This window comes from Lepus europaeus, chromosome 21 (assembly GCF_033115175.1).
Source record: "Lepus europaeus isolate LE1 chromosome 21, mLepTim1.pri, whole genome shotgun sequence".
Taxonomy (NCBI): Eukaryota; Metazoa; Chordata; class Mammalia; order Lagomorpha; family Leporidae; genus Lepus; species Lepus europaeus.
In genome coordinates, this window is record NC_084847.1 from 25351363 (window position 1) to 25377933 (window position 26571).

Sequence of the window (26571 nt, forward strand, 5' to 3'; positions counted from 1 at the left end):
CCCATACCAAGGCTTCCCATCACTTTTGTGAGGTGGTTTTCAGCAAAGGGTTATAGCAAACTAGCTCACACAGTTCAACACCCTGCAGCCATGACGCAACTACTCTGGCTATTCTGGAGCTCCGTCTAGAAGCTTCTCCACAGAAAGACAATCAGCAGAGCAGCTGGCTTGCGGAGACCAGAATGGACAAGGCGCTCTGAGAACAAGAAGGTGTATACAAGTATTTGAGAGGCAGAGCTACAGAGAGAGGCCTTCCATCCACTGTTTCACTCTCTCAGTGGTGGGGCTGATCCGAAGCCATGCGCTAAGAGCCAGTCTCCAACCAGAGCAGGGGTCTCTTGCGTCTGGGTGGGCACCCACGGCTCGGGTCTGCAGGAAGCTCACAGGGGCTAGGTAAGGGAGCAGAAAGGGCAGAGGTGAGAGAGGGAGGCCATGAGGGGTCGCTCTAGCCAGCCTGCAATGGGAACTGCCCCAGTCGGCCTGCAGGGAACTCCAGGGCCCTAAGTTAGAGTCCCAGGTGTGGATGTGGGTGGCCCCTCCCTGCCAGATTCTCCCGCCCAGGGCTATTTCCTTTGCCCCCGGTATTGTTGCCTCCTTCCTGCAACTTAGAGAATCAACATTTAGATTAGGTCTGCGGGTGCTTTCAAGGTTTTTGCTTGCCCTGAGGCCTGGGAAACTGTTTACTGTCTCAACATCCTTGGGCAACGCCCACCCAGCCCTAATCCGCAGCGGGGGGGGGGGGGGGGCGAGGGGTGGAACCTCTGATGGGAAGAGCCTCAAGTCTCCCAGTGGCTCCCTGGTCTTGGGAGCTCCTCTCTGGAGTCTAACGGAAGGGAGTTGGGAACACTTCACTATCCATCCACATGGACTCGAACCACTTCAGCTCTCTCCACGGCATCCTTTTGGTTGCATTGTTTTCAACACTCAAGATCCTGAGGGAGAATTAGGGCCAGGCTGGGAGGTGCTGCGTTGCAGCTTGATCTCAGATCCACCCTGGAGGGTCTCCAGTTCTATTAAGACAATAAGGACTGGTTTAGAAAGAAGCCACTACATGCCCACTTCCTCCGCACCAACAGCCGGGCTCCCGGGATAGGCTCCACAATGCAGCCTTTCCAGCAGCAGGATCTCACGCCCGATCCTTTACCCCTTAGAGACTATTTACACACACACACACACACACACACACCCCATCGGACAGATCTCTCTTGAGAGGGTGCGAGCAAGCCCAGAGCGTGCCCCGCAATAACGCCCCGATGCTGAGCTCTCTCTGCGTGGTCCGCAGGGAAGAAGTACACTACGCTCAGGTGAAGGCAAGCGCAACGCTCCGACCTCCTCCTGCCCAGCTCGGCTCAGCCTGGACACCCAGCGAGCCACAGAGCCGGAGGCCGCAGCCGCCCTACTCCTCGGTCAAGTTACTCCTCGGTGTTCCGAGTGCGGACTCTTCCCCACCCCGCCTCGCAGCCCGCTGCTGAACGTGCAAACGTGCGCTGGGTGGGCATCCAATCCGAAAACCTAGGATGTTCCCGGAACCGGCCTCGGAGACGGCCGCTCTAGGAAATTGGGAATTGCACGTATCGTTAGCACGCAGTCGACGTTTATTGGCCTACAAACAAGAGAACCGGAAGACGCCCTTAAGAAACGTGGCGGCGTTTAGCCTCACGGCGGTTGCCTCAGGATCTCAAGAACCCTGCTCCATCAGTTGGCCGCTGCCTGGTCCTCAAAAGATGACGCTGTCCCGTCCACTACACTGCACCGAGGACTAAGTTATCTGCCCCTAACTACGATGGCGGCGCTGGCCGGTTTGGCTTTTTGCCCCTAGGAAAGATGGCCGCCAGGCGGCTTCACCCCGTTTCTCGCCACCCCGGAAGACGGGGCCCGGCGATTGGGCGGTGCCCGGAGGCTCCGAGAAGAAGGCCTTCGGCGGTTGGGCAGTGTCGGCCAAGGCTGGTTTTAAAGGAGCCGGAGGTTGGAGCTGTGGAAGACCGGGGATCCGCGGGAGGCGGCGGTGAGCGGCGCGTGGGGGAGGGCGCGGGGCGGCTGGAGAGAGGGCAGGAGTGGGGGGCGGGGAAGGCAACCTTCGAGCCATCTGGTCCCGGGCTGCGAGGGCTGGGCGGGGACCCGGAGGGCGGAGGGGCCTGTGGGCGGGACCTCCCGGGATGGGAGTGAAGGGGGGCGTCTGCTTGACAGTGGATCCCCCGGGATCCAGACTGAGTGCAGTGATGCTCGAGGTCTGTCCGGCGGCGTCTGAGTGGAGCCCTGCGGAGCCGAGGCTCGCGGTGGGAGGAGGAGGAGGAGGCGGCGCCTCGCGCGCCGGGTGACTGGAGGCGCCGCGCTGTAGGCTCCTGTCCTCGGGGATCCAGTCTGGGGAATCTGGTGGGAGGGAGGACGGTCGCGGTGTGTGTGTGTGGAGGCTGCGGCTTTGAAGTCCTCGGGCGGCATCTGCGGGGACAAAAGCCCCGGGGAGGCTTGGGCCGTGGGAGAGCCGGAGCCGCCGCGGGCTGGGCTCTCGCGGCAGGTGCCGGGCAGGGCGCGCGGGATCCGCGGACCCAGGCGTCGGCAGCGGGAGGCCGGGGGCGCTCTTCCGCTCCCTTAGGGCTGCGGCCGGGAGCACCGGCAGCCGCGGGTGGACCATGAAGGGTGGAGCCCTGGGAGAGGGGCTGGCCTTCACTGCCCGCTCCCCCTTTACCCCAGGCTGCAGCCTGGGAGCCCCCAGGGACCCCTCGGAGCCGCCGCTTCCCCCATGGACTTGACCCGGGACGCCAGGTGAGAGCGCACCCCGCCCGCCCGTCTGGAGCCCGGGAGACCCGGGGATCCTGGCGGCCGCAGCGGGAAACTACAGAGCCAGCCTTGGGTTCAGACGAACGTCTTCTGCTTCTTTCGCCCTCCAGCCGCCCTGGCCAGTCGAGTCTGTGCCGGCAGCCCCTGGCTCGAACACTATGGGGAGACAGAAGCCCGAAACGGCCGAGGCTGCAGCCCCTGGGAACCCCTTCGCCCCTGGAAAAGGCCTCTCGGCGGGTCCTGGCCGTGGTATTGGAAGATGTTATGGCTGCCCACAGGGTGAGCCCCCTCGCCCCCCGAACTGGGACACCTTCCTCCCCCAGCCTTTTTTTTTTCAGCACCAAAATCAGACCGTTTGCCTACTGAGGGTAACTGGAGTCCGGACACCTCATTCTCATGCCAGTGGCTGAATCCACCTCCCTCATGCTAGAACCCTGTTTGGCTCCCACCTACTCTAACCGGATTGGGCAGAGTCTCCGGTACCCCTCTCCCCCTCACAACCCTGTTAGGTTGCAGCCCACGCCTACAGTTCTAAGAAACCTTCCTGCTTTCGTCCCAGCCTAGCCTCCTTTGGAAGCAACTGGACCGTTTGTCCCATTGCACAGATGAGAAAAACTGAGGCCCCAGATAAGGCAGTGACCCACCGAAACCAAAGTCACCCCCTCTTTTCATTTTTAAAATATTTATTTAATGTATTTCGAGAGGCAGAGAGAGAGAGATGGGTCACTGGCTGGTTCATAGCTCAGCCTAGGGCAAAGCCAGGAGCCAGGAACTCAATCCAGATCTGCCACAAGTGGTAGGGACTCTGGGGCCGTCACCTGCTGCCTGCCATTAGCAAGAAGCTGGGATCAAGAGTGGAGGCGGAACTGGAACCCAGGCCTACGACCTGAGATACAAGTGTTGCAAGTGGTGTCCCAGCCTCTGTATCAAACCCCACATCTCTTCAAACAGCCTGAGTGAGGCTGCGATTGCCCACCTCCTGCACCTGCAGCTCAGACTTCGGATACCCAGTCCTGATTCAGGCCAAGTTGCCTCTAGGGGGATCGGAGCGAATACGCGAGCTGTGATGTGTGGCTGTTAGCATACCGTTAGGCGCAGGGAGACCCCGTCTATGCATCCTCATTCCATCACTCAGCTCCTGACGCCTCTTCCCCCTTGAAGGTTCCCCTGGTGCCCGGGGAGGAGCCCTTCCATGCCCGGCGCCACAGCAGGCACCAGGATCCCGTGCACAGCCAAGCACCTGTCTCGCCTCCCCGACCGGCCGCGTGGTCCTCGCAGGCCAGGTGAGTGTGGCAGGACGAGGGTAAGCTGGGAACCCCACCTAGCTCCTCTGATCTCTCTGTTCCTTCCCTAGGCCCCCCGACCCGCTGCATCTGTGCCGACAGCCCCTGAGCCACACCCACCTGTCCCCTCCCACCTTGAAGCGGCGAGCAAAGACAATCCTTGGCCCAGAGGAGGGGCCTTCACGAAAGGGGGACCAGGCCCGCCAGCCCACACTGGTGGTGATGCTGGAGGACATTGCCGGTCCCAGACCCCCAGCTGAGGTATAGGATGGCAGACGGGTGGGAGAGGCCTAAGTCGGGCGGAATTCTCTCTGGCCACAGAGCACAGTGGCCGGTGGCAGATGCTGCCCAAGCAGACAGTGTAGAGACGTCCCTGGGAACTGAGAGGACGCGGGGAGCTAAGGAGTTCCGACAGACTCCCCAGCCTGTGCCCAGACACTTTCTGTTTTCACCCAGGGTTTCGCCAGTGAAGGCACCAGCTTCCTCACCCCAGAGCAAAGGTGAGATGGGCTAGGGAAGCATCCAGGCGACAGCCACCCCCGGGTATCCAGAGCTAGGGGCACCAGGATTTACGTAGCCCATCCGTCATAGCACCTTCAGAAGCCTTAAGGGTCGGGGGAGGCGCAGGTGCCACCTGCACCTAGAAACTCGCCCAGCTTTACTTTGCCCCTTCACCCCAGAGCTGAGCCTGTGACCACGGTCCACCGGCCGGGGGCGCCTCTCCACAAGGACCTGGAACCCCTATTCCAGCCGTCTGCCCTGCCTGCAGACCCTCCGGAGAGCCCACCACGGGGTAAGGGACCCCTGCAGAGGAATGAAACTTTGGCACCTGGGAGATCCCATGGGAACTGGGGAGTGTCAGGTGCAGAGGCGGGGGCGGGGCAGGGTTCAGGACACGAAGGCGGGGTTTTAACTTCAGAGCCTCAGACTCCAAAAGCAAGGCAGGAGGCCGCGATGTAGGCAGGGGTGGGCTCATTCCTCCGTGGACAGAGGCCAGCGTTAGCGTTCGGGACAGGGGCCGCGGCTCCCGAGGTGGGGGCTTGGATGCCCGCAGCCGAGGTGTGCCCACCTGTGACCCTCTCCTTTCCTCAGCCCCAGATCCTGCTCTGGAGCCCCCACCGACCCCACCGCCACCGTCCAGCCTTTTACGCCCCCGCCTCAGTCCCTGGGGCTTGGCCCCCCTCTTCCGTTCCGTCCGCTCCAAGCTGGAGAGCTTTGCTGACATCTTCCTCACACCCAACAAAGCGCCACGGCCCCCACCCCCCTCACCCCCCATGAAGCTGGAGTTGAAGATCGCCATCTCAGAGGCTGAGCAGGCGGGGGCTGTGGAGGGCACTGCATCCGTCAGCCCCCGGCCCCCTATCCGCCAGTGGCGCGCTCAGGACCACCACCGCCACCACACCCCAGCAGCCCTCCCTAAGCTCTCTCTGGGCCGAAGCCACTCCTGCCCTAATCTGGGGCCCCCTGGCTCAGGCACCTGCACCTGGCCCCCTGCTCCACCGCCAGCGAGCCGGCCACGGCCTCGGCGGCACACTGTGGGTGGTGGGGAGATGGCCCGAGCCCCACCACCCCCTCGGCCCTGTCTCCGGAAAGAGGTCTTCCCTCTCGGAGGAGTGGGAGCCGCCCCATCTTGCTCGTCCACTGTATCCACTTCCTCCTCTTCGGAACCGGCAGAAGCCAGGTAGCGCTCCCAGTAAACCTTCCTCCTCGCTCCGGCCTGGCCTGGGCCCCGCCTCCCTCCCCGAGTGGCCAGGGGGCAGGAGGCGGGAACACCGCCACGGCTCTTACTGTCCCCTGAGCCGCGACCTTCTCCGCAGATTGGGCTCAACCAAGGGGAAGGAGCCACGAGCCTCAAAGGACAAGGTGCTTTCCGACCCTGAGACCAAGGTAGGTGGACCCGGCAGGGAGCAGCCACAGGGGGGGTGGGGCACCACACCTCGGGCCACCCCTTCAGCCCCCGCCGCACTTCTTGCAGACCATGGGGAAGGTTTCTCGATTCCGAATCCGCAGGACACCAGCCCGGTCTCAACTCAACCTGACCCCGATGGGGCTGCCCCGGCCAATCAGGTGAGGGGCTCACGGGGCCCAGGGCTGCCTTAGCCAAACCAGGCGTAGGCTCACAGCTCCGCGCGTGTGGCCCTGTCCCCTCGCAGGGCACAGCCCAGCCCAGAGGATTCCATGGGCACAAACTCCATTTGTGTGTCCGACTACCTGACTGCCTCAGCACTCGTGGCCCCCGCCACGTCCCCCACAGAAGTACCACGGACCAGGCCTTACCTCTCCGTCCCTTCGGCCCAGGGGGTCTCAGTGGCCCCTGCTCTTTGCCCCCCCCCCAGGTTGAATAAGAAAGAGTTCAGCTTGGAAGAAATTTACACGAATAAGAATTACCAATCCCCCACAACCAGGAGGTGAGGCTCCTGGAGGCAGAGGGCGGCCGGGCAGGCGGAGCCAGGGGCTGGCACGCTGGTTCCCAGCGCCTCTCCCTGCCTGCTCCAGGACTTTCGAGACCATCTTTGAGGAGCCCCGGGAGCGCAACGGGACTCTGATCCTCACCAGCTCCAGGAAGCTCCGGCGGGCTGTAGAATTCCGAGACGGCAGCCTCCCTCGACCGCGGCGGCCCTCCCGGGGGGTCCGGGCTACGGCCGGCAGGACCCTTACGCCCTCCCTGACGCCCAGCCCGGACGTGGAACCCCTGTTGCAACAGCGGCTCGAGGAGCTGGACGCTTTGTTCCTGGAGGAAGAAGTGGGCGGGGAGCAGCCCCATCGGACCTAGGAGCTCCGTCCACCCGCCTGTCCGTCCGTCTCGGAGGGAGGGAAAACCCTCCGAGGCAGTTATATTTTTTTCTCTATATTTCTAGTAAAGTTTTCGATATGTTTCTGATTTTGTTGTGGCGTGTGTGTGTGTGTCGGAAGCGGGGTTGGAGGCTGATGGGCAGAACAGGCTGGTGTTTCTACCTTGCCCCTCGGAAGACTGGGAAATGGGAGTGGTGCCGGGAAAGGAGGGGATTGGGCACAGAGGGGCGCAACGGTCATTCAGCTCCCGCGTGGGTGGCAAGAGCCCAAGTGCGTGGGCCATCGTCTGCCGCCTCCCGGGTGCGTTAGCGGGGACTCGGGTCCCAGCGGCAGCTCGACCCCATGCTTTGCGTCCCACTACTGATGCGGGACAGCTCCAGACGACAGGTGACCCTGGGCCCCCAAGAAGGGGCCATGGCTTGATCGAGACGGTCCTGAACTCCTCCCAACGTGCCGGCCAGAACCTGCTGCTGGCGGCCCCTCGCGCCCGGCCTGCACGTATCCGGGTGAGAGGGACGGACGTGCCCGCTGCGCCAGGGAGCGGCGGGCTCTGCCTCCCCGGCCTGGAGGCGGCGCGGACCCGCCCGCGGGGCTTCCGAGAGCCTCCACACCCTGACGACCATCGCCCTCCCTCTCTGTCAAACGGAGCTAATTCTTTTTTTTTTTTTTTTTTTTTTTTTTTAAGTTTTTGACAGGCAGAGTGGACAGTGAGAGAGAGACAGAGAGAAAGGTCTTCCTTTGCCGTTGGTTCACCCTCCAATGGCCGCCGCGGTAGGCGCGTTGCGGCCGGCGCACCGCGCTGATCCGATGGCAGGAGCCAGGTGCTTCTCCTGGTCTCCCATGGGGTGCAGGGCCCAAGCACTTGGGCCATCCTCCACTGCACTCCCTGGCCACAGCAGAGAGCTGGCCTGGAAGAGGGGCAACCGGGACAGGATCGGTGCCCCGACCGGGACTAGAACCCGGTGTGCCGGCGCCGCAAGGCGGAGGATTAGCCTAGTGAGCCGCGGCGCCGGCTTAAACGGAGCTAATTCTACCTCCTGGCCCCGCTCTTCCCGAGCGAGCGCACGCGTGAGAAAGTGCTCGGCGCACCGCTGCAAGGCGCGAGCGCTCCGAGAGCGCGCAGGGCGGCGAGGGGCCGCCGTTTCCGCCCGCACGCCTGCGGCGCGCCGGAGAGACCCGTCCAGGTGCCGGCCGGCCGGCGGCGTCTCCGCGCACGCGCGAGGTGCCCGGCGGCCCGGGGACCGTGCCCAGCGGCGGCCAGGGGGACACCGAGAGAGTGGCCGTCGGGCCGCACCGGCGCGGGCGCGCGCCCCCCAGCGGCCAACCGCCCGCGGTGACTCCCGTACCACCTCCCGACTCCTGCCCCGATGCCGTCAGACGGCGAGCCAATAAACGTAGAGCAGGAAGAGGCGGGGTCAGCCAAGGCTCCGCCCCAAACACCTACTTCTAACCAGTCGAGTCACAAGACTTGAGGAAGGGTGGGGCTAAGATGACGTAACCCAATCCAAGATTTGAGGGCGGGCACATGTTGCCCACGCCCCCGGGCTGGGCTCCGCCCCTCGCTCTGACGTTGCTTCTCGACCTATCACCGACTGGGCTTGTTGGAGGGTGAGGGGAAAGGGGCGGAGAGTGGGAGGAGGTAAAGAGAGGAAGGAGGTGTAGGCAGAGGAGGAAGAGGGAGGAGGGGCAGGGAAGTCCTGGAGAAGAGGCCCAAGACTCCGAGGGAGACGACAAGAGGGTGCGCTGGAGCTCCCCCGCTGCCCAACGGCCGCTCCGGATCCCCTAGGGCGCAAGTCAGACAGAGACGAAGGAAAGGAGGAAGAGACTTTTATGTCGGCGGACAGAGAAACGCTACCCGTCACCGTTGCCTCACATCCGGGGCTTTGGAGGGCTGGCCCCGCGGCCCCGCCCCCCCTCGCGCCTTTCATGGCGACCGGAGGCGGAGGCTGGAGGAGCTGGGCCCGGAGGAGGCCCCTTTAAATCTCCTTAAAGGGGTGGCCGCTGAACTCGGCAGACTCCAACGCCAGCCTTAAAGGGGAAGTCGCCGAACCGAAGCTGACAAATTGAGACCTGTGCTGTTGGGAGAATTGGGACGAGTGGGGTTTCCCACCTCCTCCTCCCCCACGCAAGAAGGCCTTTAAATTCAGTTTAAAGGGGAAGTGGCCGCCTGTGGAGGACTGGAAACTTAACTCCAGAGCCCTTAAAGGGACGGCCTGCTGTCTGAAGGACCCTGGACTCCTTAAAGGGGTGGCCTCTTTTAGCCGGAGGACTTGAGACACTTTTAAAGGGGAGGTCTGCGTTTCGGGTCGAGCTTTCGGCCCCTTTTAAAGGGGTGGCCCTTCCTCTTCCTCGGGGAGACTTGCCTCGACCCCTGGCAGGGGGCGGCCACTGCACTAGGCCGGCCGGACACCGTCGGGTCGTCTTAAAGGGGCCAGGGGCTGGACAACTTGAGGCCTCGCCTTAAAGGGACGGCCACTCCGTTTTCGCCGTCGCGGCCCCGCCGGCCCCGCAGGGGAGGGGGAGGCCCTCGGGCTTGTCGCCCCGGGGGCGGCGCCGGCTCCCCGGGCCTTGGCCTTGGAGCAAACTCGGGGCCCGCAGGTCCTGCTTTTAAGAGGAAGCCGTGGCCCTCTCGTCTCTGTGCAGCCGCCAGCGCCGCGCCTGCGACCCCGGGCCTACGGACAGGCCGCTCCGGGCCCCGCCGCCTCCGGATGCGGCGCTGAGGGCGGTCGCCATGGAGACGGCAGCGGCCGCGGCCCCGGGCCCCGGCTGGGCAGCTGAGGGGGAGCGGCGGCGGCGGCGCTGCTCGCGCCGAGACCGAGACCGGGAGCAGCGGCGCCGCCGAGGGCCAGGCGGCGACGCGCCCCGGGCCCTGCTGGCCGCCCCGCGCGGCTCCTCGTCCTCGTCGTCGCCGCCGCCGCCTGCCAGGCCCTGGTCGTCAGCTTCGTCCGGAGAGCGGCCCGGGGGCCCGAGACGGCGACGGCCCCGACCCCGGCCCCGGCCCCCGCGGCCCCGAGCTCGGAAGCGGCCGGCCGGCTCGGGCAGCCGCGGGGAGGAAGAGGAGGAGGAGGAGGAGGGGGGCGCCGAGGACGGGGAAGCCGAGGAGGAGCCTGAGGAGGAGGAAGAGGAGGAGGAGGACTTGATCGATGGCTTCGCCATCGCCAGCTTCGCCAGCCTCGAGGCCTTGCAGGTGGGGCCTGCTGGGGCTGGGGGCCTTTGGGGGGGTTCCGGAGGGGCAGAGAGCGGGGTACGGTGTCTAGAGTGGGTGGAGTTGAGGGGGGAATGCTGGCACCCCAAACCAGAGCAACCGGCTCCTCTGGCCAGGCCTCTGCCCCACCCTGGGGTGGGAGGAGGTAGAGCTAGCCTCCAGGGACCAGCCGGGCTCCCCGGCCCCCGAGACGCCCTGCGGTAGCACCCCCGGAGAGGTCGGGAGCCTGCCTCTTGCCACCCGCTTCAGTCCCACCTCCTCCTCCACAGAAGGATGCATCGCTCCAGCCCCCAGAGCGACTGGAACACCGGCTGAAGCATTCTGGGAAACGGAAGAGGGGGGGCTCCAGTGGGGCCACCGGGGAGCCAGGGGACAGCTCTGATCGGGAGCCTGGCCGGCCCCCTGGGGACCGGGCCCGCAAATGGCCCAATAAGCGGAGAAGGAAAGAGGTGAGCCTGGCACGCATTCCGCTCCTTTAGAACAGTGGGGCAGGATGTCCGTCACGTTGGGCGCTTGGCTGCAGGGACCCCGGTCTCTAAGGGCAGAGACGAAGACAGCGAGGTCGAGTTCCCACCCCTGCCCGGGTCCGCCCGGGACCTGTCTGCAGGTGCACCTGCTTGCTTTGGGCTGGTACTGTGTGTTTCCAACGCGCTGGGTTAACCAGCCGAGGGGGACGTAGCGGGCTCGTGCGCTAGGTGGGGACCCTGCCTTCCCCGGAGCGGGTGGCCGTCTAGCAGGACCGCAGCAGGGCTGCAGAAGCTTCAGGAGGTTCAGAGAGCCGAAAGCCGCATGAGGAAGCCGCTCGCTCGCCCTGCCTGGGGCCCGGGAGGTGGGCTGTGGTTAGGGAAAGCCCCCTCAGGCCGTCTTAGTCAGACCCTGAAGCTGCAGTCAGAAGTTTTGCCAAGAGGGGGAAAGTTGCTGGGGGCAGGAGCCCCAGAGATGCAAGTGAGCGAGTGCGCGCCTGGGGAGCAGGAGTGGGCAGTGAGTGGCAGGGGACGCAGCTGGCACAAGCGGCTGAGTAGGTGGTGAGGACGTCGGGCGTCCGTGCTGGAAGCGGAGACGCACTCCAAGTGGCCGGCCAGGCCGCGTCCCTTACCTCTGGACTCTGGTCTTTCCCAGGCCTCCTCCCGTCACTCTGTGGAAGCTGGATACATAGTAAGTGCCATCGCTTGCACCACCCCGGCCCCCGGCCCCCGGCCCCGCTGCCCTTGCCCCCTCGTGACACCTCTGTCTTTGCTTCTCCCCAGTGTGACGCGGAGAGTGACCTGGACGAGAGGGTGAGTGGGGCTTGAGCTGGCCGGGTGGGAGACCTGCTCCAGTGCAGGGGCCAGAGCCACCCTTGAGCATGGACCTGCAGCAGCTTCAGTCGGGGCGGTGGGGGGCAGGAGTGGAGAGGGGGCGTCTGAGAAGTGAATGGCTTCTGTTTCTGTGGCCAGGGCTAGTTGACCAGAGAACGGACGACCCATGTCTTGCCGTGTGCCCCCCCCCCCCCAGCCTTCCCCAAAGCCCCGGGAGCTGCCACTGTTCTCCAGGGAAATCCACAATGACCGTGGGACGGGCCATTAGCCAGCTCTCCTAAGTGGGGTGGTGTGGATCAGAGTCTGTGCAGAGGCCACGGTCACGGCAGCCGGGACACGGAGCTGCTGTCGTCCGTGTAGGAGCTTCGCGTGTCAGGGCAGATCTCAGCTTCTAGGGCCCACTCGCTGTTGAGATAGCGAGTCTTGGCGGTTGACGCTCCGTCTGCTAGGCCCCCCTAAGGAGATGTGCGCTCCCTCCCCCATGTCTCGTTCCTGTTGCACAAGTTGGCTGCACAGGGATTACGGTGACCCGGAGAGTTCTTGTCCAGTCTGAGGGGCGGCTGCTACGCAGTTCTAGCTGATCGCTGTCCCTGAACTAGAGGGGCCCGTTCTCAGGCGAAGCTGCACGTCTGGGTTTTAACGCGGCGGCTCAGGTTTTTAAATATCGGCGTTAGCACGTTTGCGGCTGCTCGTGGACAGACGCGTGTGTAGCCCAGGTAGGCCTGTAGGCCGGCAGTCGTGATGGCTGACGTTTGTCCTGGGGCTCACCCGCCTCTCTGCTGCCGCCACTTCAGTGCCGGCTGGCTCTTCAGACTCGGCCGCTCCATCGCTTCCTCCAGGCGGAGGCCCATGGAGCTCGCCGCCCGACGACTGGCAGCCAGGCTGATGGGACAGACTCGCCTGCCCCCTCTGCCACTTCTGAGCAGGCCGCAGAGGCTGCTGGCGCGTGGGTGGAGTTCCTGGCCCAGCCGCAACCTAACCGTGCCCCCTTCCTCCTCAGGTCTCTGATGATGACCTCGACCCATCTTTTACTGTCTCAACCAGCAAAGGTTGGTCTCGGGCTGGGGCCGGGGCTGGGGCGAGGGAGCGACGAGGGGGTGAGCGTGGGCCTCAGCTGAGCACGTCTGCCCTCCTGCCCCCACAGCCTCGGGCCCCCATGGCGCCTTCAATGGGAACTGTGAAGCAAAACTCTCCGTGGTCCCTAAAGTGTCGGGCCTGGAGCGGAGCCAGGAGCAGCCCCCGGGGCCCGACCCGCTGCTAGTGCCTTTCCCCCCAAAGGAACCACCGCCTCCGCCGGCCCCTCGGCCTCCCGTCTCACCCCCTGCGCCCCTGCCGGCCACCCCCAGTCTGCCACCCCCACCCCAGCCCCAGCTGCAGCTTCGGGTCTCGCCCTTCGGCCTCCGCACTTCTCCCTATGGCAGCAGCCTGGACCTCAGCACTGGCAGGTGAGTGGGCCGGGGCTCCGAGCTGCTCTGGGGCCAGCCCCTGCGTCCTGTGGCTGGGACACGGGAGGGTCCCCGGGGGCTGTGACTTGTCACCAGGCTCTGTGAGCCAGGCATAGGACGTCCCTGCAGGACAGAGCCGAGCCCTTTGTACTTTCCTGGGCGGGGGAGTCCAGTGTGCCGTTTCCCAATGTCACTTCCTGCTGAGCGCTTGTCGTAAGGCACATCTACTCGGGGCAGTGTCCTGTGGAACACACTTTGGGAAGTGCTGACACGCCGATTAAGAGTGCTGCCTTTGCTGCCAGACCTGGACTCAAATTCTTGCTCTGCCGTTGACTGGCTGTGTGATTTTTTTTGACAAGTCACCTCGCCCCTCTGAGCTTCCATTTCCTTTTGCTATGAAGTGAAGTGAAATAAGAGGGCAATCCTCTTCAGGCTTGTCGTGAGGGTTAATTACGGGTGAATGCAGTGTTTCCCAAAGTGTGCGCGCTCACCGCCAGGGCTGTACGGGGTGACATCAGGTCTCGGCTGAGTGGGTTTTTAAAAGTAGCCATGAGTTGGTCGTGTTGTGCTTTAGAATACAGCCAGGCCCCCAGCCTCTTGACTTCTCGTGGAACCGCTTAGGGTGAGGCGCAGCGAGAGAGTGCAGTTACAGCAAGTTGTAAACGGCGTCGCTCAGACAGTACCGTGGCTGCGGCAGCCTTGGGAAGGCGCGGGGCATGTGGGAGACTGTGAAGCAGGTGCCAGCACTCGGCCTGCTGTAGGTGCTCACCGGAGGGCGAGCGTGGTTGCCACCGTTATCTTTGATGCTACCGTTACTGCTTCCTTCGTCACCATCGCCATCGTCACTGTGATTGAGAAAACTAAGGCTCAGAGAGGGAGAGTGACTTGCTCAAGGTCGCCCAGGGCGGCAGTGCGAGCCGGGCCCAGAGTTCAGGCCTCCTGACTCCCAGGCCAGGCCAGTGCGGCGCTGCCTGCACTGTCCCAGGGTGGGAACCCAGGTGGCCTGTCGTAGCGAAGCGCCAACGTGAATGATCTGCTCTGTGCTGTGCTTGAGTCAGAGCAGGGGTCATACGGCCAGAGATGACAATGACAGAGGCAGCTGTGTGGAAGCGACCCGAGAGAGCGAGAGCGAGCGCGAGCGCAGAGGGTCGTTGGCTGTGGGAGGCACCGCAGGCTGAGGATGGGTTCCCGGGGGGCGGGGGAGGAGGGGCCCTGGGGGCCAGGTTCTGCCACCTCCCATGTTGGGAGAACCAAGGTCACAGGTCACGGTATCACCCAGGCTTCTGACCCCTTCCCGTCAGAGCTGGCACCTCCCAACCCCTCACTCATCTCCCCACTTCTCTCCCCAGCTCTTCACGGCCGCCCCCCAAGGCCCCGGCCCCTCCCGTGGCTCAGCCTCCCCCCTCATCATCCTCTTCGTCCTCCTCCTCGTCCGCGCAGCTCACCCACCGGCCCCCGACGCCCTCACTGCCCCTGCCTTTGTCCACCCACGGCTTCCCCCCGCCTGGGCTGCGGCCCCCACCCCCACCCCACCACCCCTCCTTGCTCTCCCCTGGCCCCGCCCTGCCCCCACCCCCACCCCTGCTGCAGGTGCCAGGGCACCCTGGGGCCTCAGCCGCTAACGCCCTTTCTGGTGAGTTTGGGGTCCTGGCCGGGGGGTGGGGGGGCCATAGCCCCGGGCTCGGGCCCCCGTCGGCTGTGGGGCATCTGGGCCTCAGCAGCCAGCAGGGCTTGAGGAGGGAGTGGCTCGAGGCCAGAGGGAAGGCCAGTCACCAGGGCCCAAGGCCGCTGACCCGCTGGATCCAGCCGTTAAAGCCTTCTCCCCTCCCCTCCCACAGAGCAGGACCTGATCGGCCAGGACCTGAACTCTCGCTACCTGAATGCCCAGGGTGGCCCTGAGGTGGTGGGGGCAGGGGGCTCGGCCCGGCCCCTGGCCTTCCAGTTCCACCAGCACAACCACCAGCACCAGCACACCCACCAGCACACCCACCAGCACTTCACCCCTTACCCCCCGGGCCTGCTGCCGCCCCATGGCCCCCACATGGTGAGCTCCTCGCTGGGCTGGTGATGAGGTTCAGAGGCCTGGGGGGAGGGTGTGGCCTCCAGGGGAAGGCCCTGGCTCCCCAACTGGCAGCTTACTCTTCCCTTCTTTTCCCTAGTTTGAGAAATACCCAGGAAAGATGGAAGGCCTTTTCCGACATAATGTGAGTGTGTGTGTGAGTGTGGGTGGTGTGTGGGTGTGGCTGCCTCCGTGCCTAAGGCCTGATTCCTGGGGTCCAGTCTTCAGAGCAAGAGCCTTGAGCCTGGGAGTGCTCCCTGGGGGAGCTCAGGGTGGAGGCTAGAGGCCTGACGGGCAGACCCGCCGTGGGCTGCCCCTCCACCCCCTGCTTGGACCAGCCCCCTTCTCTCCACAGCCCTACATGGCCTTCCCTCCCGCAGTGCCCGGGCTCCCGCCGGGCCTCCCGCCGGCTGTCTCCTTTGGCTCCCTGCAGGGGGCCTTCCAGCCCAAGGTGAGCTTCCAATCCAGACCCAGATCCACGCACCGCCCTCCTCTGCCCCCTCTGTGCCCAGCCTCCCACCTTCCTCCAAAGCCCTGCTCCCGCCTCGGCCCCCCGCCCCGCTTTCATGTGCGCTTGGTGCCAGCTCTCCTGTCTGACCCTCCGCTCCGCTTTCCCAGAGCACGAACCCTGAGCTGCCACCACGACTGGGGCCAGTGCCAAGCGGGCTCCCCCAGAAGGGGACACAGGTGAGGGGGGCCAGGCAGGTCCTGGGGGAGTCGGAAGGCACGTGAGGGGAGAGCACACCGCCGATCCTCCCTCCAGTACGCAGTCAGGGATGTCCCGGGGCGCCTGGTGAGCAGCAGGCCTCCCCAGCGCGAGGAGCACTTTTCACGGGGTGTCCTTGGGATGAGGTGATTAGGCCAGTGCGCTTTGTAGGGGCGTTTAAATTTCGTAAGTCATAGCACGCTTGCTGCTGTTCTTTTTTTTTTTTTCCAAATGACATCATACCAGGAAATTCTGTCCATAAAACAATTAAAAGATAAGCTGCCCCTTGGTGAGGTGGCTGGGAAGGCAGAGCCTGAGACCCCAGGACTCTGGGAACTTCGTGAAAAGCCCAGGACACGCTCCCTGAAGGGAAGACTAGACCAGAGGCCTCCCAGCTCCCGGAAGAGGCGCTGTTTCCATGGAAGGCTTAGGCAGACCCCGTGATAGAGGCTGTTCATGGGACAGCTTCTTGGATTGAGACACTCCCATCCTGCCTACCCTAACCCACCCCCACCCCCAGAGGGGGCTGCTGGAGGGGAGATGCTCAGCCTAGGAGGATGGGACTGGGTTTGGCCACAAGGCAGGTTTGAGGGGCCCACGCGTGGCCTCAGGGAGGTGTGTGAGAGCCAAGTGGGTGCCGTGGAGCTGAGGCACCAGGCACGAACAGGTCTGAGTTGCCTGCAATCTCTCCTTTGCCATCCCCAGATCCCCGACCATTTCCGGCCACCTTTGAGGGTGAGTTTGGTGAGGGCCTCAGGCTGCATGAGGCTGGGGGCTGGTGTCAGGGTGTGTGGCTGAGGGGGGTTCCTGCTGGGAAAGGAGCGAGGAGCCCAAGCCGGGGGGGCGGGGCAGTGAGCTGTGGAAGAGCAGAAAGTGGAAGGCGCCCGGCTCTCAGACGTGGGCTCGGACGGAGCGCCAGGGGACCTTGGGCAATACAGTCGATCTCTCTGAGCCTCAGTTTCCTAGGCTGTGAAGTGAACTGAGCCATCCCTCAGCTCTAGGGGTGACAACTGGGGACGTTGCGTGCCGAGGCTGGGCCCAGGGCCAGGCCTGGAGTGGGTGACGAGTGACCCTTCTTTCCTTCCCTCTCCCTTTGGTCATCCTTCTGGGGCGCCAGAAACCAGGGAAGTGGTGTGCCATGCACGTGCGCGTGGCTTACATGATCCTGAGACACCAGGAAAAGATGAAGGTACCGGGGCCGAGGGGCTGGGGGCCGTGGGTCTGAGAGTCAGGGGAAGCCCAAGCTGGGCGGGGTCACGGCCTGCGGCGTCTAGTTCCTCGGTTAGCACTTTGGTTCTCTGGCTCGTTAGGGGGATGGGCAGAGACGGCTTGGAGAGACCCAGAGGATAGGCATCCAAGCCCCATCTCGGTGCTGGCCACCCTGGAGGGTACCCAGGGGCAGGAGAGCGAGAGTGGGACCTGCCCCGGCCCCTCCCTCACGGCCCCTCTCCCTGTGTCCCACACAGGGTGACTCCCACAAGCTTGACTTTCGGAACGACCTCCTGCCCTGCCTTCCGGGGCCCTATGGGGCCCTGCCCCCTGGGCAGGAGCTCTCCCACCCGGCCTCCCTCTTCACTGCGACTGGTGAGTCTGGCCAGCCCCACCAGGGCCTGAGGTTCCCTGTGTGTAGCCCGAGGCCCGCTCAGCCTCATCAGGATCTCCCACCTCTCTGCCCCAGGTGCCGTCCACGCTGCAGCCAACCCTTTCACGGCAGCTCCCGGGGCCCACGGACCCTTCCTGAGCCCCAGCACCCACATTGGTAAGAGCCAAGGGCGCGTTGGGCAACCCCGGCCCATCTCCGGCCTTGTCCCTGATCTGGGGAAGTTAAAAATCAGACCCTAGAGACAGCTGGAATGGGCGGTGCAGGGGAGGGGACCCAATTCCACTTGCTTTGTGACCTTGGACAAGTTACTGTACCCCTCTGAGCCGTGATGTCCTCACTTGGGAGATGAGTAGAGGAGGAGGGGGTGACTTCCACGCTGCAGCCCCTGTCTCTGAAGTAGCCGGTGGTAGGGGCCAGTGAGCCCTGGATAGAGGAGCCGGGTAGGAGGCTGCGTCCGCCCGGGAGAACGTGCTTTCTGAGCCCGAGGGGCCTCGGCAGCCCCCTGGGCAGAGTTAGCCCGAGTGTGGGTAGACAAGGCGGAGGCAAGCCCATGGTATAGGGAAAGGTGTCTGTGGCTGTGGTCACAGGGAGGTTCCTTTGGGGATGGAGATGAGTTGTGCCTTCTGTCTGTGTGATGTGTGCGTGAAGTCAGGGTCAGGCTGGGGGAAGCAGCAGAGGCCTTCAGGGAAGCTGGGGTCTGCTAAGATGGGTCAGGTGAGCGGAGTGGGGGAGTGGGGCAGGAGGACTTGACCCCTGCTGAGAGAGAGGCCCACCCCTGGCTAGGCGACCGGTGGCAAGTCATTTCCCCTCTCTGAGCCTGTTTCTTCATCTCTGGGTGGAAATGTTCCTTCTGCCTTGTGGGGCTTACTGCTGATGCTCGGCAAAGCGCCATGCCTCACGGGGCCCAGGAGATGCCAGCACGTGGTGGTTCGAACCAGGGGCTCCGGGCCTGCCTCTTGCCAGCCAGTTCCTGATGCCTGCTGGGAGCTGCTGCCCAGGGCCCTGACCGGTCCACTTTTCTCCCGCAGATCCCTTTGGGCGTCCTACAAGCTTCGCCTCCTTGGCTGCCCTCTCCAACGGGGCCTTTGGAGGCCTGGGCAGCCCCACATTCAGTGAGTGCTGGGGAGGGCGGTCGGGGGGTGGGGGCTGGGGCAGGGGGTGCTGCGGACCGGCAGGCCCAGGGGAGGCCGGGCCCTGGCACTCTCTCCTTTGCCCTCTGCCCAGACTCCGGCGCCGTCTTTGCCCAGAAAGAAAGCCCAGGGGCCCCCCCAGCCTTCGCCTCCCCACCAGACCCGTGGGGCCGCCTGCACCGCAGTCCTCTGGCCTTCCCTGCCTGGGTCCGGCCCCCTGAGGCCGCCCGGACGCCAGGCTCTGACAAAGAGCGACCTGTGGAGCGGAGGGAGCCCACTCTCACCAAGGAGGAGAAGGACAGGTAGGGCCAGCCGCCGGCGCCCCTGCTGCGCACCTGCCGCCCTCATGGCCGCCCTCTGAGCACCCTCTTCTCTCCCCACACCCGCCCAGGGACCTCCCCTTCTCCAGGCCCCAGCTCCGCGTCTCTCCTGCCACTCCCAAGGCCCGGGCCAGCGAGGAAGGGGCCCGGCCTGCCAAGGAGTCGGTGCGGGTGAAGGAGGAGCGGAAGGAGGAGGCCGCCGCAGCTGCCGCCGCTGCTGCCGCCGCCGCTGCCGCTGCCGCCGCCGCTGCCGCCGCGGCCACGGGGCCCCAGGGTCTCCACCTGCTGCTGGAGAGGCCGCGGCCGCCCCCCTACCTGGGCCCCAGCCCCTCAGAGCGCTGCCCTGGCTTCCTAGAGCCCACCTGGCTGGCGGGACCCCCGCGCCTCGCCCGGCCACCCCGCTTCTATGAGGCAGGGGAGGAGCTGACGGGCCCTGGGGCCGTGGCTGCTGCCCGTCTCTACGGCCTGGAGCCGGCTCATCCCCTGCTCTACAGCCGCTTGGCACCTCCACCGCCGCCCACTGCGGCCCCAGGAACCCCTCACCTCCTCAGCAAGACCCCACCGGGAGCCCTGTTGGGGGCACCACCTCCACTTGTGCCGGCACCGCGGCCCGGTTCCCCGCCCAGGGCCCCTGGCCCTGCACGGGCTGACAGGTGAGGGAGGGGAGAGCCAGGGGCAAAGCTCCATCCCCCCTTCCTTTGGACAAGGTCCTAGGGCTGAGGTTTTTAAGCCAGGGCTGGAGGGCAAAGGTTGTGACCTCACCAGCCACCTCTGAGGTTATGGAACCCGGGAGCAGAAGCCCCAACCCCCAAGGAGAGCACGAGTCCCATGGACCGTGGGGTCACTGGGAGGGCAGCAGTGACCAGCCTCTCGAGAGAGGGGCGAGTGTCTGTGTGTGTACATGACAGCGGGGTCCAGAGGTCAGAGCCGGATCTCCCGAGGTGCACCATCACCCCCTCAGGGCCTCTAGGCCCCTGGGCTGCCTCCCCAAGGGCTCACTAAGCCAGAGGCCAAAGTGCCCCCCTCCCCTCACCTACCACCCATGTCCCCATGCCCTCCTAGGGCTGGGGGGGAGGGGCTAGAGAAGGGGGGTCCCATGTACATATTTATCACCCCTTCTGCATAGCCCCCCAGACCTTTTGTACATTTTTACAGGGGTGCCCCTCTCAACGATCCCCTTCCTGGTTAATTAAATCCTCAGACTGGTGCTGTGTTCCTAGCCTCTGGCCTCTCTGTGGGGGGGCGGGGGGGACTGCAGGGGCAAGAGCCGGGTGGGGACAGGCAGGAACCCAGGGCTCCTCCCTGGGACTGCGGGATCCCGCAGGAGGTGGACCAACAGAAGGGACCCAGGCTGCGGGGGGGAGGGCAGATGCTTCCTGCTTGGCTGACAGCCTGGGTTCCCCCGACTTGTTCCTGTTTAACTGTGTGCCCCTACCCCCCAGAAGGCTCAACCTCCAAGCCTCAGACTCCACCTCTTACTGGCTCAGTACCCCCACCCGATTTCCAAGTGCCCCCAGGACTCCTGGGCCCTGCTCCACAGAACCCCGTTCTCCAGAACCCTGCCCCAGGCCAAGGTGGGGACCAGAAAAGGTCACCACGCACCACACACCAAAGAAGGGGGTCGGCCCGGGGCGGGCGGCACGGGCAGCTTGTTGAGCAGCCTGGCGGCGGCGGCAGCCCAGCCTTCCCAAAGCAGCAGGCGCCTCCGGGCTGGGGCCCGACCTAGAAGGCAGGGGTCAGTTTCACAAAACCGTATCGTTGACTTTTTTTTCCCCGGTGGGGCTTATTCTGTAACATGACTTGCGGATATTTATATAAAAATGAGTGTTACAATGAGGCCCCCGGCTCCTCTTTGAGTGTGTATGACGGTCGCCTGGGGTGGGGCGGGGGGTGGGGGGGTGGGGGTAGGGGAAGGGTGAAGACCAGATCGCCTGGGCCCTGAGAAAGCTTTTCCCCTCTCCGACAGGGGAGAGGCTTCCTGCCACCTCTGGATGCGTGGGGAAGTGGGGCGTGGGGTGGGGTTGACCCTTTCTGCAGCCCAAGGATCTATTACCTAGGATGGAAGAGATACAGAAAGACAGGCAGACCAGTTCCCTCTTGCCTGCCAGCTCCCAGCCCGCTTGGCCTTCCCCAGAGGTGACCGCGCCCAGTCACGTTGTGTGTGTTCTTCAGGTCTGCAAGAGAGCTACAAGTTTTATGTACCTGTTGGTTTTAAGTAGCATAGGATCGTCCTAAAGCAGAAATAGTGCAAAGGGAAGTAGTCCGTAATCCGACCTCAGAGCGAACCAGCACGGGGGACGATTCCTCCGATTCTAACTCTGTGCTTAAACAGGATCTGGTGAGGTGTACTGCTTTGTAACTTGCTTTTCATACTTAATAGTATGCTTTGATGAAATCATTAGGAAAAAAAAAAAAAAAAAGCTGGGCTCCTACGGCTGGCCCTTACCTTCGCCCCCAGAAGTAGCTGGGTGCTGTACCAATTGCCTTAGAGGAGATGCAGCCAAATTCTGAGCCTCGGCCACACGTACCCAAGATTTCAGAGGAAGGCCCAAGCCCCAGCTGCTCCAACAGAAGTCAAGCAGGTGACCAGAAAGGGAAATCTGCCTTGTGATGGTGTCACATGTTCTCAGCTTCCCGAAAAACCAGAAAATCCGTCCACACTGGCCGTGCCATCCCTGGGGCTGTCCCTTGAGATGGAGCACAACCTCTCCAGGTTGCCACTGTCCCCTCTACCCTCTGGTCTTGGAGCAGGCTGCTGTCACTATTCAAACTACCTCCCTCTCCCTGGCCCCCTCGGCATTTGAGCCTGGAACTTTCTGTGCAGTATTTTCTAGACGTGTGCTCGACCTCACCTAGGTCTCTCCCACAAACGCCTCAGATCTCTCTTAACTGGGTCACCCGGAGCCAGTGCCTGCCTCCCACTACCGATGCCATCTCCGTCACCAGCATCCGAGTCACAACCCTTCACTCATTCGATGATACAGCACCCGAGCTGCTTTTATTCCCTGATCCACTGCTGACGTCATCCATTGTGCCAGGCACTGAACTGGGGGCTGGGGCTCCCGAGGTAAACAAAACAAATCCCGCCCTTCCTGGAGGAGCTTCTCTTGTCTGAGAAAAGCAGCAAACGTTAAATAGGCTACAAGCAAAGAATTCCAAGGGGCGCCTTTTTAGTGCCTGTGTCCTATTTCGTGTCCCCCTCTTAACCAGTGTCCACCATTGATGGCTCTCTGCGTTGTCTGATCCTAGCTCAGGGTGACTCCACGGGGACAAGTGGAAGTCACCGTTTGCTAGGAGCAGGGGGGTGGGGAGACAGCAACACTCCTGTCACCCTCATGAGTCTGCTATTGTAGACACATTGAACAGGCTCACTCTGGTAGCTGTGTAATCTCGGTTTTTTTAAATATTCATTTGAAAAGCAGAGACAGATCTTCATCCACTGGTTCACTCCCCAAATGCCTACAATGGCTGAGACTGCATGGGGGCCAACGCTGGGGACTGGAACACAACCCAGGACTCCCCACAGAGGTGGCAGGGACCCAGTTACTTGAACGTTCACCTGCTGTACAGGAGAGATGACAGTGTCAGCCGGAAGGGCCACACGGGTGCTTACATGGGGTAACGCATGTAGTCGGTGCTTAGCGCAGAATGGAGTACCCAGCAGACATTCGGTAGATGAGAGTTGATTGTAACTTAAAAGACTAGAGATAACTTCCCTGAGTGAGTGAGTGCCACCGCAGTTACAGTGGCCACTTGGGACATCTACATCCCATTTCTGAGTGCCTGGTTCAAGTCTCAGTCCCTCCACTTCGTGCACACCCTGGGAAAAATAATCCCCCCCCTTTTTTTTTGAGAGGCAGAGTTAGTGTGAGAGAGAAAGAAAGGTCTTCCTTTTTCTGTTGGTTCACCCCCAAAATGGCCGTTACGGCCGGCACTGCGCCGATCCGAAGCCAGGAGCCAGGTGCTTCCTCCTGGTCTCCCATGCGGGTGCAGGGCCCAAGGACCTGGGCCATCCTCCACTGCCTTCCTGGGCCACAGCAGAGAGCTGGACTGGAAGAGGAGCAACTGGGACTAGAACCTGGGGTGCCGGCGCCGCAGGCGGAGGATTAGGCAAGTGAGCCATGGCGCCGGCCCCTAAATTATATTTTGTAGGCGAGTTTTCTATTTACAGAGATACACCAGGGCTGGTACGGAGAGTTCTGCATGCCTGCAGCGGTGTCTGTACTTGTTAGAATGAGTCGTGCGATGCAGTGTCCTCCGTTTTAGCCTAACGTCCTCCGTCCTTCCCGTTCCCGTGGGATACTACCTTGGGGTTAGTAACACCTCTCAGGTAAGGTCTCCGACGGGCCTGGGTTTTGACAGCCTTGATGGTTCTGAGGACTGCTTGTCAGAAGTTGCGTAGACCGAGCCCTGCTTAGGACTTGTGTGTGTTTCCCCAGGTCCAGAATGGGGGACTCAGCGGAGGCCAAATGCCATTGTCCTGTTTCCATGTCAAGGTTCCATGTCCTGCAGACAAAATGCCAGGACTGATGGCCTTGAGCACCTGGACCCTGGACAAGGTGCTGCTTGTCAGAGACGACTGCAGAGTGACTCAGCAGCCCCCGAGGAAGTCCCCAGTGGCCCCGGGGTCCGCACGCTTACACGCCGGGAAGGCACGCCTTCTCGCTGAGAGCAGCGTAGTCTGCAGTGTTTGGAATTTTCCCACGGGGAGACTCCTGTCTTCTCCCCCACTTATTTGTTTGGACTCAGCCACGTGTTTATATGCCTGTGAACTCACAGGTGTTTATTTCATCGTTTATAGCCTAGTATGAATTTATTACGCTCAAGTTATTCCAGTTTTCAATTGGCTCTGTGTCCTGGACGGACTACCACGCTGTGGGATTTGCTTGCTTTTTTTTTTTTAAGTATCTCTTAGCACTGAAATTTACTTTTTACTGTTTATCCTTTAAAAAACTTGTTTATTTATTTATTTGAAAGGCAGAGTGACAGAGAGAGAAGAAGAGACAGATCTTCCACCCACTGGTTCACTCCCCAAATGTTCGCAACAGCCAGGGCTGGTCCACGCTACAGCCAGGAGCTGGGAACTCCATCCCAGTCTCCCATGGGAGTGGCAGGGATCCAGCCATCACCTGCCACCTCCCGAGGGTGCACCATATCAGGAGGCTGGATCAGAAGCGGAAGTCGCGGGGACTGGGACTCAGCACTCAGGTATGGGATGCAGGCGTCACCGGAGCAGCTGCTTCGCAGGTCAAACCACAACACCTGCCCCACTGTTGATCCTTTTGTAGCTTTGGAATGTTGTGTCCTCCGCAAGCTTTGTCTGTTTTTAAAAAGTGAAAAACCACAGCTAGTGCAATGAACAGAAAAAACAGTCCAAACTCTCTCTCTCTTTTTTTTTTTTTTTTTTTTTTTTTTTTTTTTTTTTTTTTTGGACAGGCAGAGTGGACAGTGAGAGAGAGAGAGACAGAGAGAAAGGTCTTCCTTTGCCGTTGGTTCACCCTCCAATGGCCGCCGCGGTTGGCGCGCTGTGGTCGGTGCACTGCGCCGATCCGGAGCCAGGAGCCAGGTGCTTCTCCTGGTCTCCCGTTGGGTGCAGAGCCCAAGGACTTGGGCCATCCTCCACTGCCTTCCCAGGCCACAGCAGAGAGCTGGCCTGGAAGAGGGGCAACCGGAACAGAATCCGGTGCCCCGACCGGGACTAGAACCCGGTGTGCCGGCGCTGCAAGGCGGAGGATTAGCCTAGTGAGCCGCGGCGCCGGCCCAGTCCAAACTCTTAACGTAGCAGAAAGTAGAGCTGAAAAGTGGGCTTTCTGCCTCAGTGTCTCCTCCCCAGACACAGGCTGAGTTCTTGTTTCTCCAGAACAACCTCAAAAGGATTTTTTAAATTATTTTAAACAAATGGTGACATAAAGAACAGTGTGGTGTATACTGCCTCTTTTTTTTCTTTTTAAAAAGATTTTTATTTATTTACTTGACAGAATTACAGACAGTGAGAGAGAGACAGAGAGACAGAGAGAAAGGTCTTCCTTCCGTTGGTTCACTCCCCAAATGGCCACAATGGACGGAGCTATGCTGATCCGAAGCCAGGAGCCAGGAGCTTCTTCCTGGTCTCCCACGTGGGTACAGGGGCCCAAGCACTCCACTACTTTCCCAGGCCACAGCAGGGAGCTGGACTGGAAGAGGAACAACCAGGACTAGAACTGGTGCCCAAATGGGATGCCAGCACCACAGGCAGAGGATTAACCTAGTGCGCCATGGCGCCGGCCCCTTTTTTTCTTTTTAAGATTATTTATTTGAAAGGTAGATTTATAGAGAGGCAGAGAGAGAGAGAGAGAGAGAGAGAGAGAGGTCTTCCATCTGCTGGTTCACTCCCAGATGGCTGCAACAGCTGGAGCTGCACAGATCCGAAGCCAGGAGCCAGGAGCTTCCTCCGGGTTTCTCACGCCGGTGCAGGGGCCCAAGGACTTGAGCCATCTTCTACTGCTTTCCCAGGCCACAGCAGAGAGCTGGATCAGAAGTAGAGCAGCTGGACTCGAACCGGCACCCATACGGAATGCTGGCACTGCAGGCAGCAGGTTTACTCCCTATGCCATACCGCCAGCCCCCTACTGCTTTATTTAAAAGTCACTGTTTCTTGAGGATTGTTTCTTTGAGGACACAGAAATCTACCTCCTTTTTAGCCTTTGCCTAGTATTCCATCATCAGATGACACAGTAAGATACTGAACCACTCTTCACCAGCAGACGTTTACTTTGTGTCTGTGTGCTGGAACACAGAGTTCCAGCGCAACACCTGCATCTCACCCAGATCTTTGCATGTCTTTTTTTCTTTTCTAACATTTCATTTATTTATTTGAGAGGTAGAGTTACAGAGAGAGGGAGAGATAGAGAGAGAGTTCTTCCATCTGCTGGTTCACTCCCCAAATGGCTGCAACAGCTGGAGCTGGGCTGATCTGAAGCCAGGAGGCAGGAGCTTACTCGGGGGCCCCCACGTGGGTGCAGCGGCCCCCCCACGCGGGTGTAGGAGCCCAAGGACTTGGGCCACCTTCTGCTGCTTTCCCAGGCCATAGCAGAGAGCTGGATTGGAAGTGGAGCAGCTGGGGCACTAACCGGTACCCATATGAGATGCGGCCCCACAGGCAGAGGCTTAGCCCACTATGCCACAGCGCTGGACTCTGTGTCTTTTTTTTTTTTCTTTAAGATTTATTTATTTTACTTGAAAGTCAGAGTTACACAGAGAGAGGAGAGGCAGAGAGAATGTGAGAGAGGGCTTCCATCCACTAGTTCACTCCCCAACTGGCCGCAACGGCCGGAGCTGTGCCAATAGGAAGCCAGGAGCTTTTCCCGGGTCTCCCACGCGGGTGCAGAGGCCCAAGGACTTGGGTCATCTTCTACTGCTTTCCCAGGCCACAGCAGAGAGCTGGATTGGAAGTGGAGCAGCCGAGTCTCAAACTGTCGCCCATATGGGATACAGGCGCTTCAGGCCAGGCTGTTAACCCGCTGCGCCGTAGCGCCGGCCCCTCTCTGTGTGTCTTTTCAAAAAAGATTTCCTTGATTTATTTTATAGAGTGCTGGAGACACAGACAAAAAAGGGACTATCCATCGTTTTTATTTTTTTTTTTTTTTGACAGGCAGAGTTAGACAGTGAGAGAGAGAAAGACAGAGAGAAAGGTCTTCCCTCCATTGGTTCACCCCCCAAATGGCCGCTATGGCCAGAGCTGCGCCGATCCGAAGCCAGGAGCCAGGTGCTTCCCCCTGGTCTCCCATGCAGGTGCAGGGCCCAAGCACTTGGGCCATCCTCCACTGCCTTCCCGGGCCACAGCAGAGAGCTGGCCTGGAAGAGGAGCAACCGGAACAGAATCCGGCACCCTAACCAGGGCTAGAACCCTGGGTGCTGGCGCCATAGGCGGAAGATTAGCCAAGTGAGCCGCAGCGCCAGCCTGGTTTTTTAA

General features: G+C 62.0%; 2 protein-coding genes across 5 annotated transcripts; both read left to right on the top strand.

Annotated features, from left to right (window-relative positions):
- The first annotated feature begins 1604 nt into the window (after positions 1 to 1604).
- PRR14 (proline rich 14) lies at positions 1605 to 6942 on the top strand. 4 transcript variants are annotated; one of them, XM_062180417.1, is made up of 12 exons: positions 1605 to 2005; positions 2692 to 2763; positions 2889 to 3057; positions 3940 to 4061; positions 4133 to 4322; positions 4518 to 4561; positions 4742 to 4854; positions 5154 to 5742; positions 5879 to 5948; positions 6037 to 6128; positions 6398 to 6469; positions 6558 to 6942. In XM_062180417.1, exons 2-12 carry the CDS (start codon positions 2741 to 2743, stop codon positions 6832 to 6834), a joined length of 1761 nt encoding a protein of 586 aa, XP_062036401.1. In that variant the 5' UTR covers positions 1605 to 2005; positions 2692 to 2740; the 3' UTR covers positions 6835 to 6942. The 4 variants fall into 4 exon arrangements, with proteins under 4 accessions (XP_062036401.1, XP_062036400.1, XP_062036402.1 ...); XM_062180416.1 differs by having other exon boundaries at positions 1605 to 1990; positions 2730 to 2763; XM_062180418.1 differs by lacking the exon at positions 1605 to 2005 and adding an exon at positions 2170 to 2334.
- Positions 6943 to 8491: 1549 nt separating this feature from the next.
- Positions 8492 to 20452, top strand: FBRS (fibrosin). Its single transcript, XM_062179898.1, has 18 exons — positions 8492 to 10041; positions 10329 to 10508; positions 11179 to 11214; positions 11307 to 11336; positions 12358 to 12406; positions 12502 to 12802; positions 14152 to 14435; positions 14641 to 14846; positions 14962 to 15006; positions 15217 to 15312; positions 15480 to 15548; positions 16273 to 16302; positions 16685 to 16756; positions 17034 to 17151; positions 17246 to 17326; positions 18199 to 18282; positions 18395 to 18602; positions 18692 to 20452. Exons 1-18 carry the CDS (start codon positions 9586 to 9588, stop codon positions 19275 to 19277), a joined length of 2931 nt encoding a protein of 976 aa, XP_062035882.1. The 5' UTR covers positions 8492 to 9585; the 3' UTR covers positions 19278 to 20452.
- Positions 20453 to 26571: the final 6119 nt, after the last annotated feature.